The sequence below is a fragment of the Drosophila ananassae genome, chromosome 3R, assembly GCF_017639315.1.
Source record: "Drosophila ananassae strain 14024-0371.13 chromosome 3R, ASM1763931v2, whole genome shotgun sequence".
Classification (NCBI taxonomy): domain Eukaryota; kingdom Metazoa; phylum Arthropoda; class Insecta; order Diptera; family Drosophilidae; genus Drosophila; species Drosophila ananassae.
Window position 1 is genome coordinate 19826750 of NC_057930.1, and position 15929 is coordinate 19842678.

A 15929-nucleotide genomic window follows, 5' to 3' on the forward strand; every position below is an offset into this window, starting at 1 on the left:
TGTTGCTGGGCTGTGTCTGTAAATTCGAGCGAGGCTCCTTGCTTGGGGTATCGCAATTTCGCTGCATTCAACTTGCGGTTTTCTGTCTTCTTTTGAGAGGCAACAGCTGCCGCATATTGTTGCATCTTGTGCTGACTTGCTTGCATGTGCCACAGCCCCACTCCTCGTGCGCCCATCTATTGTGGTTTATTTGACTTTTGTTGCATGTTACGTAAGCCGGGGTCTTCAATGCACTTTGCTTACACCAGCGATTCAATGGGCTTTAACTGTGCCACACACAGGGGCACATCGTACATCGCACATCTCCCCAGTATCGACTAGTATCTGGTGCGGCTTCTGTGGGCGGCGTGCAGCGTGGAATTGTGGGGCATAAATAAGTGCACCGCTCTGTTTGACACTTGCAGCTGTCAACGCGGCGCGTGATTGATCGACCGATAGCACCCTGGGTGCTAGCCCGGCAATCGTTGGTAAGAAATGATGTTGTCAAGTGAGCTAATGGAGAACTGGCACCATTAACTTGGCCCTAACAAATGGTCCGATCGGTCGATGTAAGCACCAGAGTAAATTATGCAAAACCAATGAGAATTTGATGATGCAATCATTGCATTAACATGCCACTGATTATAATTTTTTTAAATAATAACTCTTATTTTATCCGAAAATCAAACCTAAAAAGTTACAGAACCGCACAGAGTCTCCTTCTTGGGACAAACTTTCCTTGGACAAAGCAGAGACCAAAGAAATTAATGTAAATTTATTGCCTCAATTTATAATGCAACAAATTGAGCCAGCCCAGGGGCTAAGGGAAAAATCTCAAAAAATTAATGTTAAGCGAAGACAAAGTATCTGGATACAGATAATGGCACGGCATTGAACTTGAACCTATCTGCGATTGGAGTTTTTCAATTGTTTGCCAAAGTCATTGGGCGAAAAGTTGCTCCTATTCTGTCTGTCGGAAAGTTATTATAAAGTTTGCCATATAAGTTTGGCAGGCAGCCTTTTAAAGTTTCGTCTGCTGTCAACTCGTTAGATAACTTTAGATTCTGCATCGATGTCTTCTTGTGGACCAGGCCAGGCTGGGCTGGGCCCGGGCCGGCAAATTGAGTGCACACTGCCGGCAGACGTTTGTCATTTGTCTGCTGTCATGTCAGTTGTCAGGTTTGATTTTCGACATTCGCTCCCAGTTCTATTATTCGGTGTATATATTTTTTGTTAAATTGTTACAACCGCCATGACAATGTGGCAAGTCCAAAAAATATGAAACGAAACAAAAGACAAATTTGTGCAGCTTTTCGGAAGCGTGTTGGCAATATTTTGTTAAATCTTTCCTCTGGAAAAAGTTGGAATGTGTGTGGGGGCTAAAGTGTTTAATCGTGTTGCATGACACAGAATACATTTTCCAGAAACATGTTGCATAGATTGCAACTTCAAAATTGACTTCAATTTTTAAGGGCTTGAAGAACAAAGTTTCATTAACATTTATGTAACACTGACAAGATTTGTATCTTAATTTTTAAAAGAAAACTAAGCTTCTTACATTAATGTTTAGACTTTCATGGCACCATTCCAATTATGTATGATAGAACTTTTAAAATTGGAAAAGAACCTTTATCAACCGTTGATATAACACTTCAAAGAGCATCTTACAGTCGTATCGTGACCTGTCACTCATTGTTTTCCCGGTGTTGACAAATGAGAATTCCAGGGGTCGAGGTGGCGGACAGCAATTCCCCCAGCAGTTGATGTCTGAACACTTTATCTTAATGTCAATTTTTTGTTTCGTTTCGGCTTTCCGAAGGGTTTTTCTGGCCCGGTCGTGTGCGTGAAGCAGTTAAAAACGTTCAGGCAAATTAGCTATAAAAAACGCATTTATACACCAGGCTTTTGGGAGCCTCATTTGGGAGTCATGTCAAAATCACGACTCTGACGGCGCCAAAGAAGGCTGGCTCGGCGATAAAGTAGCTCGAGGATTTACATTTATATTAGGCATCTCCAAGAGCTTCTACGATGAATCATCATTGCAGCTAAACAGTAGAATATTCTATTCGAAAATAAATCTCTTTCAATCCAATATTGAACGAAGAAAGGAAATCCAGCTTTTAAAAAAGCCATACGGTGACAGTTAGGCTTTCTAAGATGTTTCTTAAGATTTCAGAAAACATTTTTAGATAAAGTTAAGAAGCCTCTCAAGCCCATGTATTATTCATCTAGTTCCTGTTAAATCAAGCCCCTGATTAAGCTCTAGTAGCTCCTCTAAAATCTAAGATAGATGGCCACTTGCCAAGACCATGTTTTGACTGAATACTAACCCCCTTTTCCCCTCTTTTTTTGGCAGTTCGACAACGTCAACTCGTGTCTGCATGTGCTGCGAAGTCAGTCGGTTGGCGGCTTGGAGAACATCACCACGAATGACATCTGTGCCGGTCGTCTGAAGGCGGTCCTGGCCCTGTTCTTCGCCCTCAGCCGGTTCAAGCAGCAGGCCAAGCAGACGAAATCGATTGGCGTCGGTTGTGGCGGCGGCGGGGGAGTTGGATCCTCGACGGCTCTATCGGGCGGTTCGGTTCTGGGAATCGGCCTGGGCGGCAGCTTGAGGCCTCCAGGCGCCAGTCTTCACCTGGCTGATAAAAATCAGCAAGAGCAGCAACAGCAAACCCCCCAACAGTTGGCCGCCCAGTCTTTGGAAAACGGCAATGAAATGGTGAACCGGTGAGTACCTTTTCTGAAATTCAAAAAACCTTTTCTGTTCATGTATCAAGCAGCTTTTGTCTGGCTGTGATATGTTGTAGGCCACATTGAGTTGATGGTTTGTGACTTTGCTAAGGAGTTCGGTTTATTCAACACGGTTGCATGTAGACACCAACCGGATGTCTTGGGTGTGTGTCTTTACTAAGCATATTTTTACATTAGAGTTTGAGTTTTTTACGTATTTATTTTTTATAAATTAAAAAGAAATTAAAATTTTTAGAGAAGCAAAGATCTTAACAAGTAATATTTTCCAAATCATAATATCGTTCGATTCCAGGACTATCTCGTAAAGAAAAAGTTTAAAAATTATAACGAATTATTTTGATTTAAAATTTATTAAAATTTCACCCAAAACATCCCACCAAATCCCTTTGATTTTACTATAATTACATTTCAATTCCTCAGTCTCCATTATTTTCTCGCACAAAAATTGGCCCACGTGTTGGCTGCATCATTATTTGAAGTCAGACGCTTGTCAACTCCAACCAGGATAAGCTACCAACTCCCAAATATTATATTTTTTAAAAAAACTCCCCTCATTCCAAACATTGCATATCCCATTTCAGAGATTTCCTTTGAATTTCGTTTAGACCGTCATAAGATATCCGGGGAGCATTTCTTCTACGCTTTTCCAGAATTCCCAGTAAGTTTAATATGATTTATTGGTTTGTTTGCCGGAAATTACAGGCAGTTGGGTCCTGGCTTAGCTTTATTTCTTTCCGTTTTTTATGTGGTTCCGCCTCACACCACGGTCAACAGATGTCATCGGACAAACGGCAGGAAAAACTCCAGAAAAGCAAACAAAATTGGCATACTACAAGTTTAAAGAGAGGAAAATCTTGGCATTTCTTGCCTTCGAGGGGGGAAAACTCCGTAAAGTGCTCTCCGAAAAATTCAAAGCATGAAGATGGCAAAATTAGAAAACTTTATTTGCCAAATGTCTGCAGGGAGGTCTGCCTCGGTTTTGACTCCCCCTCGGTTTGGGGTCTGTGTTTGCAACCCTCGGGGATATCCTTGGAGCTGCAGACAGGAAACGGAAGCTTTTGTGTGTCTCCCCCTCGATTTACCCCGCCTCCGCGCCGATGTGTTGATGACTTTCACTGACTATGAAATTTAAATGCGTTACGGAAATGTTTTGCGTTCGCTTTTTTGGTCGAGCAGACATATAAATTACAAAGGATTTTTATGGTCGTCCTTGCGCCTAGTTTGTGGTAGGGCGGAGGACGAGGACACGCAGCAGGTTTATTTTAAGTTGCGCCATAAAACTTTCACTAGTGCTGCGACCAGAGGGAACCTCCAGAGCATTGTTTATAATGTCTGCGGTCTGTCGACCTAGACCCGGACAGCATGGGGGATGCCCCGACCCCAATCCGGATCCGGGCCCGGATGGGGTCGCCGGAGTGGTGACAAAATTGCAACCCCCATAAATACACGAAAACAAAACAATTTTAAAGTGAACGGTTAAGATGTTTAAACCAAAATACATTTATATTTTTTTTCTTGTAGGTTGAAGTCAATAAAAATATTTTATTTAGTTAGGTAGTATTTTTTTTCAGTGCACCATTAGCGACAGTCGTCGTGGCTGCTAGCTTGTCCAATGCAAAATTCAAAAGCATTTTAACGGCAGCAGCTGCGGAGTTTTTCTTTCTTGGTTGGAGTTAAGTTTTGGGAGAATTCCAAATTCATGGCACTTGCCAAGTTCTCTATTTTTTTAACAGACTGGCGGTGATTTGTTTGCGACAACCTGCTGGCAGGAGCAACATGTTGCTCCGACGCACATAATTAAAATCAAAAGTACATGCCAGGAATTTACTTTAATATGCTCGACATTTCAAAAAACAGCTGATGACGAGCTTCAACCCCAAATCCAAAAACGTAGCAGCATTTATAGCTCCGAATTACTTTGCAATATGTTGTTCCCACAAGAACGTATTTACGGCATTTGCAGTGGGGATTTCCTCCTAAAATTGGCTTGAAAGTAACCCCCAAACGAGGTTGCCTTTAATGGGGAGGAAATTCCCATGCAAGAAGGTCGAGGAAAGGGCCCCAAAGCACACACCCCCTTCGATTTGGAAAGGACAAATCCCCCCACGTGCGTCAGCTCCCTGGGACCTCTAATTCGCATGCATTTATGCGTGACCATGAACAAGAACAGCTCCTGTTACCCCTGTTCCTGGTGGTCCGGCTGTTCCTCCTGTTTCATTCATCCTCCAAACAATGCACTCGTCCTGGCTGCGGCCACTCTCCAACGACAAGTTGTCAAGTCCTCTGGGCAAGCATCCTCGTGGTCCTTGTTGTCCTGTCTGTCCTCAGCCTAGTCTGGCTTAACTTCTGCTGTCCTGCGGGCTTGGTTTTTTCCACATGGTCTGCTCCTCTGTGTTGAATTTATAATTCCATTTGTGGTTTTAATTTGGTAAATGTGAGATTAATTTTATTCAATTTGTATGGAGAGCAAGACCTAGTCTGGTTGCCCAGCATCTAGGGTTGGGTTAACGCTTCATTGACTGTCAATTGTTGGCAATCGAAGCAAAAATAAATGGAAAGGGAAATTAGGAATTGAAAAGCAGCTACGGGAAAATGTAAATTACAGATCAAAAGAATATCTACAAATCGTTCAAGGTATTCCGTTCTGGAATCGGATAGAAATTGGCAAAGATATAGCCATCCCTTGGGGCCATATTAAGCATCCTTGCATTCTTCATAATTTCGAAGGGGATCCCCCAGGAAATTTGAAGAAAAATCTTAAAAATATTTTGTTTTTGGATTTTGATGCAGAATGATGGAGAATCGATCTACGAATTGTTTAAGATATTCCGCTCATGAATCGGATGGAAATTGGCAAAGATATAGCCATCCATTGGGGCCATATTGGGCATCCTTGCATTCTTCATAATTTTGAAGGGGATCCCCCAGAAAATTTGAAGAAAAATCTAAAAAATTTTCTTTTCTTAGATTTTGATGCAGAATGATGAAGAATCGACTTAGAAATCGTTGAAGGTATTCCGCTAAAGAATTGGATGATTTTTGCCGAAGATATGTCGAAGGTGGCCATATAGTGCCTCCATGCATTCTTCACAATTTTCAAATTTGTAAAAAAAATTTTTAAAAAGCCTACACAAACAATTGATGTAATTTTTGTGTGGAAATAGATAAAGAATCGAGTTACAATTGTCTTAATCATACTTTTTTTCCGACGATTCTCTTATACCGGTTTCGGATTCGTCCATCATCTTCTCCAGATCTTTTTCCGCTTTAGGGTGCAAGCTGGTTATGAATATGTCCCGAGTGGCTCTGAACTTTCCGCAATTGTTCAGATGCTCGTTTTCCAGACGCAGAAGATTCCAAATCAGTCGTCGAAAAATCTCCAAGAAGAGCAGAAGTGATTTTCCATTGAAGGCCTTTAAAATACCCAAGTAGACAAGCGTAAATTCCAAAATCCAAGCGAATCGCAGCAACACGTTTTCAACAATGGCGAAGTAGTAAAGGCTCTGCAAATTTCTTTCAATTATTTATTGTTATAGAATAAGATTTTCAAAACTCACCTTGGGATAGACTAGACTTTCGCGTAGGAATATATTCTCACCCTTCCAAATTCTAAAAAGACCAAAGTCCATCAATAAATCCCAAGATAGAGAATAAGTTGAGTTTATTAACGACATAATCAAATATGCCCAGGTCCAGGGATTCTGAAACAGGTGTCCATAATTGTCTACCACCAGCATCCATAAAATAGGATTAATTTTTTCATTAATAACTTTATACTCACGATTCGTATTCATCTGAATGGTAGACAAGATAACATTAGTCATGGTCAGGACATACTTGATTGCATTCAATAGATACTCGATGGAAAAGGCTTTGCTGTCTATATATCTTCGAAGGCACTGAGCAAAACGACACCAGGAGGGCAAGCACCGGATTACGGCCACTGCATAGTCCGGTTCAAACTCAAAGGTATTCTCGCTACCCCAAAAATACCGGAAATAGAACCGCAGTTGATAGTAGAGGTCCACGGAGCATATAATGAGCGAATTCCACTGGTCGGCTATCCAAAAGTCAACGAATTTTACCTCATAGAACGGAGCCAGTATAACCCGCCCAAAGGTACGCATCAGCCAAAATCTGGCCGATGAGAAAAGAATGGGTATTGGATTCAGGAGCAGAGAAAATCCTATTATTGTATTGGCCAGTGGGATGAGGTACGGGTCTTTTATATAAAACTCTTCGTTAAACAAATAGAGCAGGATCCCCAAGGTACACATATACCCCATAGAGCTGCATATCAGCAATCCCTTAACGGCGCCCAACGCTTTCCGGCGTTCCACCTCGAAGATCAGGATGTGATTGACTCCCATCTTTTGCCAGATGTGCACATCAATGACCAGAATGAAGCTGAAAAGCATTCCGCCCACTAGTCCCCTATACAAGCTGTAAAACATAAACCGGAACTCATCCGACAAGTTAAGCGTAAGAACTAGATGATAAGGTCGCAAATTAGAGATCCCTATATCTCTCACCATTGATAATGGGCTTACGTGACAGAAGGCAAATCGTAGCTGACACAAGGAAGAGTCCCAGGAAGAAGGCGGCAAAGAACACCTGGACTGGTGGAGTGGGCTGACCGAGGGGCGGAACCCGTAGCTTGGCCATAGCCTTGGATCGATCCCCGTTGGTGAGGTACTCCGTGTACAGCTCCTCTACGGCTGTGATCATCTCGACCAGCACTGAGGTCTTCACGAATGGCGCCTGGAGCACAGTGCCTTCGTACCATCTAGTTGCAGCCGATGACTTAATATGCTTGTCATACTTTTTGCAAATTTTCCGAAAAGCAGTATGATTTAGGGCCTGATAGTTCTGCAGCATTATTAAGCTGAGGTGGCGATGGAAGTGTACCGATCTTTAGTGGTCTCCCAGCTACTTCACTTCCCAACTTACCTCAAATAGAACTCGCTCATGGCCAGGGGTAATTTGCGTCGCTTGGCCCGGGAAATATGAGCTTCATCGATTTCCACCTTGGAGCCCCTCGGTCCCTGCTGGCCATGACCACGGCCGACAGTCAGTTCGTACTTCAATGTGGCCAGTTTGCGTTGCGCCTCCGCTTCCTTGTGGGAGAAGAAGTTGTTGACTCTGGTCAACTCCTTCACACAGGTGTGGAAGAAATGATTCTCGAATTCTGTGTAGTACATATTGATCTCAGTACTGCTCGCCTCGGCTGGATCAGGGGCCTCCTCCACTGCTTGCATGATCATAGCTTTTAGTGCCTGTTTTTTGAAAGGTTGAGGATATCAGAGTCCCTCTAAATGATAAATAGTTTACATTATATCTTATATACTGCTGGCGCCATTCAGCGGTTAATAGACTCTCAAAGGTCTTGCCAAACTTCATTTTTAAATTCCTTTTAAAAAAACATACAATATTTTAGGGATTGCGTTGAAATTATCAGACAATTGAAGCTAAGAAACAGATACCTTTTTGTGTTTGAATTTAAATTAGAAGATTTTATAATTATAAGTTTGTTCAGAGTCGACGCCCAGGACCCAGTGTCCCTTGAAAGTTACCTTGGAATGAGGATTATCCTTTTCATCTCCTGGACATTATGTACCCTCAGGTTTCCCGGATTCGCCATTGTCCGCAAATTTCGACATGCGTTTCCCTTTCCATTTTGGAAAAAAGTTGACATTTTCGCTTTTGTTTTAGCGGACGATGTCCGCAGGACTCTGCGGCTTCGCCCACATCTCCTCCTCCAAGTTGTCTGGCTTTTCATGTTCAAGTCGGCTTTAATATATTCCCGGTTTTTTCGAGTTTTCCGCTTGTTTGAAGAGATATCATTAAAATTTGCTCGACAAGAGGGTGACTCAGGGCTAGTCTTCTCTGGGCTGGGCGCAACTCTTTGAGCTCGGTGGCCCTTCGATCGACACCCACAATTCGATTTCAGCTGCCAGCCATTAGTCATAAGAAAAGAAAATTGGGGAGCAGAAAAATGTCGTCCACAGGCATCCCCAGTCATGATGAGTGGGTGGCCCAAAAGGACTCCCATCTCACCTCGGTCGTCATCATCAAAGCCAGCATTCATCTCCTCCCGGCTGCCAACCCCCACACAATGTGAAAAATGTGAAACAATTGCAACGATGATTACTTTTTCCAACAGTTTCCCCTCTAACCGTTCTTGTTGTTGTTTGGTAGTAAAGGAAAATTGAATTGGCAGTGGGCGGGCCATGAAGTTTGTCCTGCCCCCAAGGGACCGTTTCCAGGAGGCTTGAATGGGAAAAGGACAGTCCCGGACAGGGGAAGATGAATACAGGTGAACCCCATAATTATATGCTAAATACTGAAGTAATTAACTCCCCCGGGAGCATTAACTATTTGATGAAGATGATTAAGTTGAAGGAAGCCTCTAGAAATTATCCTGGCTCATCCTGGAAAGAGGAAAACTAACCAACCCTGTGTGAAAGTGGCAACATTTGCAAAATTTTAAGCCCTACATCAGTGGCCATTTGAGAAGCTGTCAGCAGTTTGGATACCCTTGAATAAGGGTTGTAAAGGGTATATAAGTACTTGGGCAGACGCTGGAATTATTATAAATATTTTATGATTAGATAGAGTGAGTAGTTAGATTAAAAAGATCTTCAAATCATTATCTTTCTCAATATGTTTCATGATTTCCACTATAAGCAGTCTTAAATTATCCTTAAAGTTGTCGGCAGCATCGCTATTCCATTTTTTATGGATGCCCCTAGCTGGACAACAATAACCGAAAGGCAAATAAAAATATTTGCATAGACGTACCGTTGAACAATTGGATAGACTGGCAAGTGAACAGTGCCGGAGCCGGAGGGTTATCCGAGGGAACGGATCCGGGGACAGACTATATAAAATGAAAAGTAAACATTGCAGTGTCCGCCGTTTGCCATTGAAATGATAAAGTGCCCCGGATCCGTCCGTTTCGCTTCGAACTCCCCCGCCGCCTTGAAAAAAAGGCAATAAAATGCATGCTTAGTGTTTTTAGAGCAGGGGCTTAATGGCATTACCGGGGAGGGGGCTTAAGGGGGTCGGTCGCCGGAGCAGTCCGTCTGGAGTTACATCTGGTCCGGTTAGCCGTATGTTCTGTGTGTTTGTTTGTGGCAACTCAGGCGAAAGGCTTTCATGCTTTTTGGATTTGTCTAAACAAAGATTTATTGGGTCTAGTTTTTGTGTTCTTATTCTTTTAAGTTTGTAACAAGTTTAAGAGTCTCAAAACCCCTATACCTTGAGGTTGTCTCTAATTCGAACTTCTATTTCATTATCTATAGATTTTTTTCTGTTAAGAAAATAAATCATTCAAGTCACTTTTTTAAGTTGTAATCCAAAACACAAAACAATAAAATCAATTTACTTTTCAACTAGTCTCGAGCTAAAATCCAATCATTACAAGTCGCTTTAAAAAAGGCTAAAAGCTTAATCGCAGACAGCCACTTTCTTTCCGCCCACTCGGAGTGAAAAAAATCCCCACCCCTGTTCAATTATAGCGCCACTTTCAATCGCAACTAGTTTGGTCATTCAATCATCGCGATTTTGGCGCTACATCGCACATGCCAGTAATTGCAATCATATTTTCGACACGCTGCCCAACATGCACTAGCCATAAACTTCAAGCCAGGCAAACAGTTTTTATTTATAAATTGTCAATGGTTGTGGGGCTTAGTAATATTACTTTTATATACCCTTTTAAAGATTTATATATCTTATTAAAAATATTAATTATAAAATTTAGAATAAATTAGGATAGAAGAGTTGAACTTAAACTTGGTTGGTTAGTGATTTTATTGAATATAAAATTAAGTATAAATATTTTAAAAACAGAATCAGTATTTTATATACTTATTAATAGCTCTTAGTTTTTAAAATTTAGATGATTTATTATTTAAATACATTTGTTTTTAACTGAAACTCCCTTGGAAGTGTATAAAATTGACCACTCCAGTCGTCTCTTTTAAAGTGGACCGAACTAGTTGCCAGTTTGCCTGATCGGCTTAGTGTCAAACGAGTTTTCCGATTGAAATTAAGCTGAATGATTAAACAATTTTACTTTCTGCCTATTCGCAGACCACCTCACCGCCCCCCTTGCTAGTTGCGACAGTTTATGGGACTCGAAACTATTTGCCATAATTGCTTACTTTGTTAAATTGCGACGATTTGTTTGCCAGCCAGCAATAACTTGGAGCGGCTTAATTGCTCTTGTTTGCCATTAAGTTGACCCCCAACAGCTGGGGCATGAGCATTGAACTTTAGAGGAGACCCCCTCCGGCCGGAGGCGCCCCAATCGCATGTGGCAAGTGCAGTGTGTATTTTTAGACCAGGCGAATGCAACAAGCCAAGCCAAACAACACGATTGCCCCAAAACAAATCAACCACCCCAATTGCAACAGTTGCACTGAAAATTATTAGGTTTGGATGTATCCAAAATCTCTTTGGATTACTATCAGAGCTGATAAGCTTACTTCGATTTTTTTGAAATGGTTTAACAAATTCCTGTCATCTAGAACTAATTTTTCCAAGTGGAGCCTCCAACTCAAACATGTTGTAGTACTGGGAAGAGAGATTTTTCTGTTCTTTCATCTGGAGTTTCTTTGAATTATTAAAATATTTAAAAAATAATATGTCAATTATAAGTATTGCCTATCTAACACAAGAAAACAGAGCTCTTTTTGGTCTAAATTAGTACAGTATTATTTCATAAAGAAAGAAGAAACTGCAGAAAAACTATATTTAGAATTAACAATTCCCTAACATATTTATTGTAATTTTTTTTACATCCTATCATCTTTAAAAACATGTTTTATATTCTCCTCCCTAATTCCCCTCAAATATTATTTTCTAAGTGTAGTATCCAACTCGAACATGTTGTGAGCCTGATGTAGCAGCTTAGCCGGTTCTTTGTTTCGAACCATTTCCAACTTACCGTTGCGGCGAGTCGGACGTGTAACGGTCTCTTTTCGTTTTTGTTCCGGCGGAAATTACGACGCGTGCCGCTCGCGAAAATAAATGGCGGCAAACCTCGTCGTGTGTGTGTGCGTGTGTGTGTGAAGGATGATTAACGAGCAATAATTATTCAAGAGTGCCAAACAAAGCCAAAGTGATAGATATTCGGGGAACATACTCGGGATTATATGCAACTTTTTAAAAAAGTTTGTTTCCAAAGATCTCCAACAGGCTGTTGCATACTTTATGGCTTTAAGGTCCCTGTGTCAGCGTTTCTCTCACTCCATATAGGACGCAGTATAATTAACGCCTTATCGCAATGCCCACAAATTAAAAGGCTTAAGGCAGACAAACACACAGGACCCAAAAAACACATATATGGCCAGACCAGACCAGACGACCAGACCGTGTCCCAATGGGCCGCCAGACAAAAAGCGCTGAACACATCCTAGATTAAAGTCCAGCTTTATTTATTTGTGGCAGGATGAGGTTGAAATTGGAGTTAAAAGTTTCAAAGATGTATCTTTTATTTCAATCTCTCATTAGACATGGTTATAACTACGTATCTTTGGGATTAAAATCCAAAGTTTTGGTCAATAAATGGTAATATTTATTCAGATTGTTATCAACCTCTTCCACCCCAACCTACCACCTTTCTACATGACTGCCTCGAAAGTTCTCAGATGGTTTAAACACACTTCTGACTGGGCTTTAATTTAGAGCCGATGGGTAATTAGTCGCAGACAATAGATAGAAAGAACAAAACCAAAAAGTGGGCTCCCAAAGGGGTGCTAATCTTCGGTTTCATCGGATGGGATCACAGATGCAGGCTCGAGATGTCTGATGACTGGTTGTTAACCGGTTTTTCTTTTTGGGTCTCAAGACGGCGCGTGTCTTCAATTAATCACCGTCTCGAATCGGCTTGCCTCCTTAGTGCTGCTCGGATCTCTAATTTAATTTTATTCAAGTGGCAGCTGGGATCCAAAGGATGTAGCATCCCGTACTTGGAAATCAAGCTAATTATGGTTAGCAAGAGTTGGGCAAACATGGCCAGAGATGCAGCTGACTTGGGGATTTTCAATTTTCAAACTGTGTTCTGGCTGTGACATCTGACAAACTGACAATCTGACAAGCGGGTAACAGGCGCTGTCAAAATCCTTTGGTGGGGGAGCATTGAACCCGAGGTATTTGCCGGCAGCAACCCTCATAGAACAACAGAAGCAGGATCAAAATCGAACTCAAAAGCCCCGCCAGAAATCCGAGATATCAGAAAGCGAGCTGTCAAATTATCGAAATCAATTGAGTAGGGAACTCCTCCGAGGTACTCCCCTGAAAACTTGGACTAATGATAGGGGCCGAGTGTCTTCGGGCTAAGCGTGTGAATGGGACGCGGTAGCCGGATAACTGGTAGCTGGTTGAGGGAGAAATGTTTATTATTGGTTGATGGCCGCCGTTCGCTAATGATTTAATTATGGTAATGATAATGGCCCGGGGCAAGTGAGTGGGGTGTCTGCCGGAGCTGGATAAATTCCTTATGGCTATGCTGACAATTATGAGAGCTTCTGGCTGCCTGGCCTTGCATTCGATGGCATAATGGATGATAAAGTTGTTACAGGAATAAGTTCTTCAATGAAGAACTCTTTCTTATCCAACATACGAGTATTGTAGCCCTTCTTTATAAAGCAAAGACCACCCAAATTGATTTACATTATCATTCCTATTGATTGGCTTTGCTGTCGCCTGTCGCCTTGTCAATAAACAAGAATTAACTTTCCCGACATCTCACGGAAATGTCAATTGCAACGACAATCGAAGAGACAATCAAACAATTATGAAATATGTTTTTCTGATTTATATGCAAGATGTGGGCCACACCTTCGGAGCGGCCCTTTGAAATAATTAATTGGCCGACTGGCAAGTTGGAAAGGGCCCAGTTGCCGGGGAACAAATGGCCCTTGGAGTTGCCCAAAAAAAGAAATATAAAGCTGCTGCACCCCACCTCACTCTGCCCTGTTTCCCGTCACTTCCCTGGCAGCCATTCAGTGCAAAATGCCGTGACAAATTGTTGATTTGCTTTGACATATAAAACGGAGAATACTTTTGTCTCTCGGATTGTCTTTTAACCAACAGATAGATACCCAGCAAAAAGACACAACTTTTATTTCGCTCCATAAAATCAGAAAAGAACCAGGAAATGCCAATACCATATTTTAATAATTTTACTATCTCGTTTTAGTGGTTGCCCCAAGCAAATTGCAATGTAAGGTAAACACTGCCTTTACCTTACTGCGACAGCAATAAATGAGATTTATTTTCCTGCCTCAAAAGCGCAGCGATCGTAAAAACAAAGAGACGAGGGTATCTCCAAGTTGTGACACTCCGTAATCTCCTGCGACGTTGTCCCACTCGCTTTGTCTTTCATTCGTTTTTCCACTTTGTATATTTAAGCGGAAGCTAAAAGACTCTTTCAAGTTGATTTCTGCTCCATAAACTTGTCTATTTTTGTTTTGGTCCCCGCTGCTCGCTGGAGCTAATAAGGCAACACCCCCACCAGCCCTCGTCTTGGCCCATCTTTTTGTCACTCCCCCGTCCGGCAACCACCCACTTGCCCCCTCGTATGTGGCGTTTTCAAAAATTTGGAGCAGCACGTGCATTTGCACGTTTTTTAAATTTGTTTCCTGCTCCCGCTCCAGGCATAGCCCACAGCCCCTTCATTTTATATGCCTTTTGTTTATATTTAGATGGAAGTATTTTTTTTTATGTCAGTTAAGAGGGGATTGCGCCGGCTTGGGGGAGGGCTTTTTGCCCATAAATCTCGTTGAGAATTTATTTGTTAAAGCCAAAGTCGAGGCACGGCTTGATATGCATTGCATGTGCCAAGAGCGCCAGGCTGGAGTTTCTCACAAAAAAACAAAAAAAAAACCCAAAGAACTAGGAGGGAGTTCCACTCCGGTGTCCCGAGTCCAGAGTGATTGAACGTTTGCATTGTTAGATTTATGGTCAGAGTCTGTCTAAGACAGAGCCGAGCTATCAGTAACAACAAAGGTTTTCGGGGGCCCCATTAATTTTCTGTATGAATTTCCTTTCAAAAACTGCATTCTGTCGAAAACCGAGCCCTCAATTACCACCCCAGCTTTTGGCTAAACTTGTGTTCGTGACGACAACACTTCCTATGCCCATACACTCCACGAAAAGCTCCAATCCCCAGGAATATCTCATAAAAACTATATTTATTGTTAAGACTATATTTCTGTATTTCTTTCAGTGGCCTAAAACTAACCACCGATGTGTGCGTGCCTTTCAACAAGTTTCTGACACTTCTTTGCCGCATATTAAATAATTTTCCTGGCCAACTTGGGGGCCGTATTGTACGTGACTAAACGTCAATTTCCAGTTCCATCCTGGGCCATACCACTATACCTATACCATGCAAAATGCATTTTCAAAAACCAATTTTAATAATTCCCTTGAGCGACCCTCGGGGCCTTTTATGCGGCGGCAAAGATAAGACTTGGCTAAACGACTTTGCCACTTTTTATGCAATGTGCGAAAAGTGCAACGCTCTGATAAGAACATCGTTGTGTCCTTCCACTCGAAAGTTTCCTCAACTGTCGCCCGTCGGCATTTTAAGTGTGTCAAAAAGTTGCGGTTCAAGTTTGGTACGTGATATTGTTGGAATCTAACGATTAGTTATCGATGATAATGGGAAGTGGAGTGTGGTGGTTGCTTTTGTAATGGGAGGACATTTAAAGAGGATTATTCTACCAAGACTTAGGTAGCCTCTTCCCCATTTCGGCATACCGCAAACCCCACAAACTCCATGTCATCTTGGGTCAAAATTCTCGCAAGCACCCCATTCAATATTCAAGAAATTTATTCCAGTCAGTCCAGTACAATACCGTATGGATTTCTATGGATGTCAGCCGAGTTTCCTGTTCCAGCCTCGCCTGCCTAGCACTTCTTGCCGCCTTGTGAGGAACAATTTGCAACAATTTATGGAAATTATGCAGCCAGCCGTGATGGAGTCGAGTGCTTCTCAGTCTGGCCTAGTCCCGGGCCTTGATTGAAGCAATTGTTGTTGCTGTGACAGGGAGATTACGCAACCGCTGCAAACTTTCAATAAATCAGAGAAAAAACGCAGTACCCATAAGTCAAAGATGGAAGAAGTAACGAACTTGACAATCCCCCGCCGACACACGTGTCGAACCCCTCGTTACATTTATCGA

General features: G+C 42.0%; 2 protein-coding genes across 8 annotated transcripts in view; one reads left to right on the forward strand and one right to left on the reverse strand.

Moving 5' to 3' along the window:
- LOC6497261 (protein sickie) overlaps positions 1–15929 on the forward strand; it is a 155476-nt gene that overhangs the window by 84232 nt on the left and 55315 nt on the right. For 5 of the 7 annotated variants that reach the window (XM_044716266.1, XM_044716268.1, XM_014906113.3 and 2 more), the window contains one exon: positions 2336–2706. In XM_044716266.1, coding sequence (XP_044572201.1) covers positions 2336–2706 — 371 coding nt within the window. Of the gene's footprint in view, positions 1–2335; positions 2707–11664; positions 11910–15929 lie in introns of those variants that run through there. The other 2 variants (XM_044716269.1, XM_044716270.1) reach the window with 2 other exon arrangements.
- On the reverse strand, positions 5863–8225 carry LOC6498279 (xenotropic and polytropic retrovirus receptor 1 homolog). The gene is made up of 6 exons (XM_001962414.4): positions 8062–8225; positions 7681–8006; positions 7281–7615; positions 6512–7219; positions 6288–6454; positions 5863–6233 (listed from the first exon to the last, which is right to left on the reverse strand). Exons 1-6 carry the CDS (start codon positions 8128–8130, stop codon positions 5919–5921), a joined length of 1920 nt encoding a protein of 639 aa, XP_001962450.1. The 5' UTR covers positions 8131–8225; the 3' UTR covers positions 5863–5918.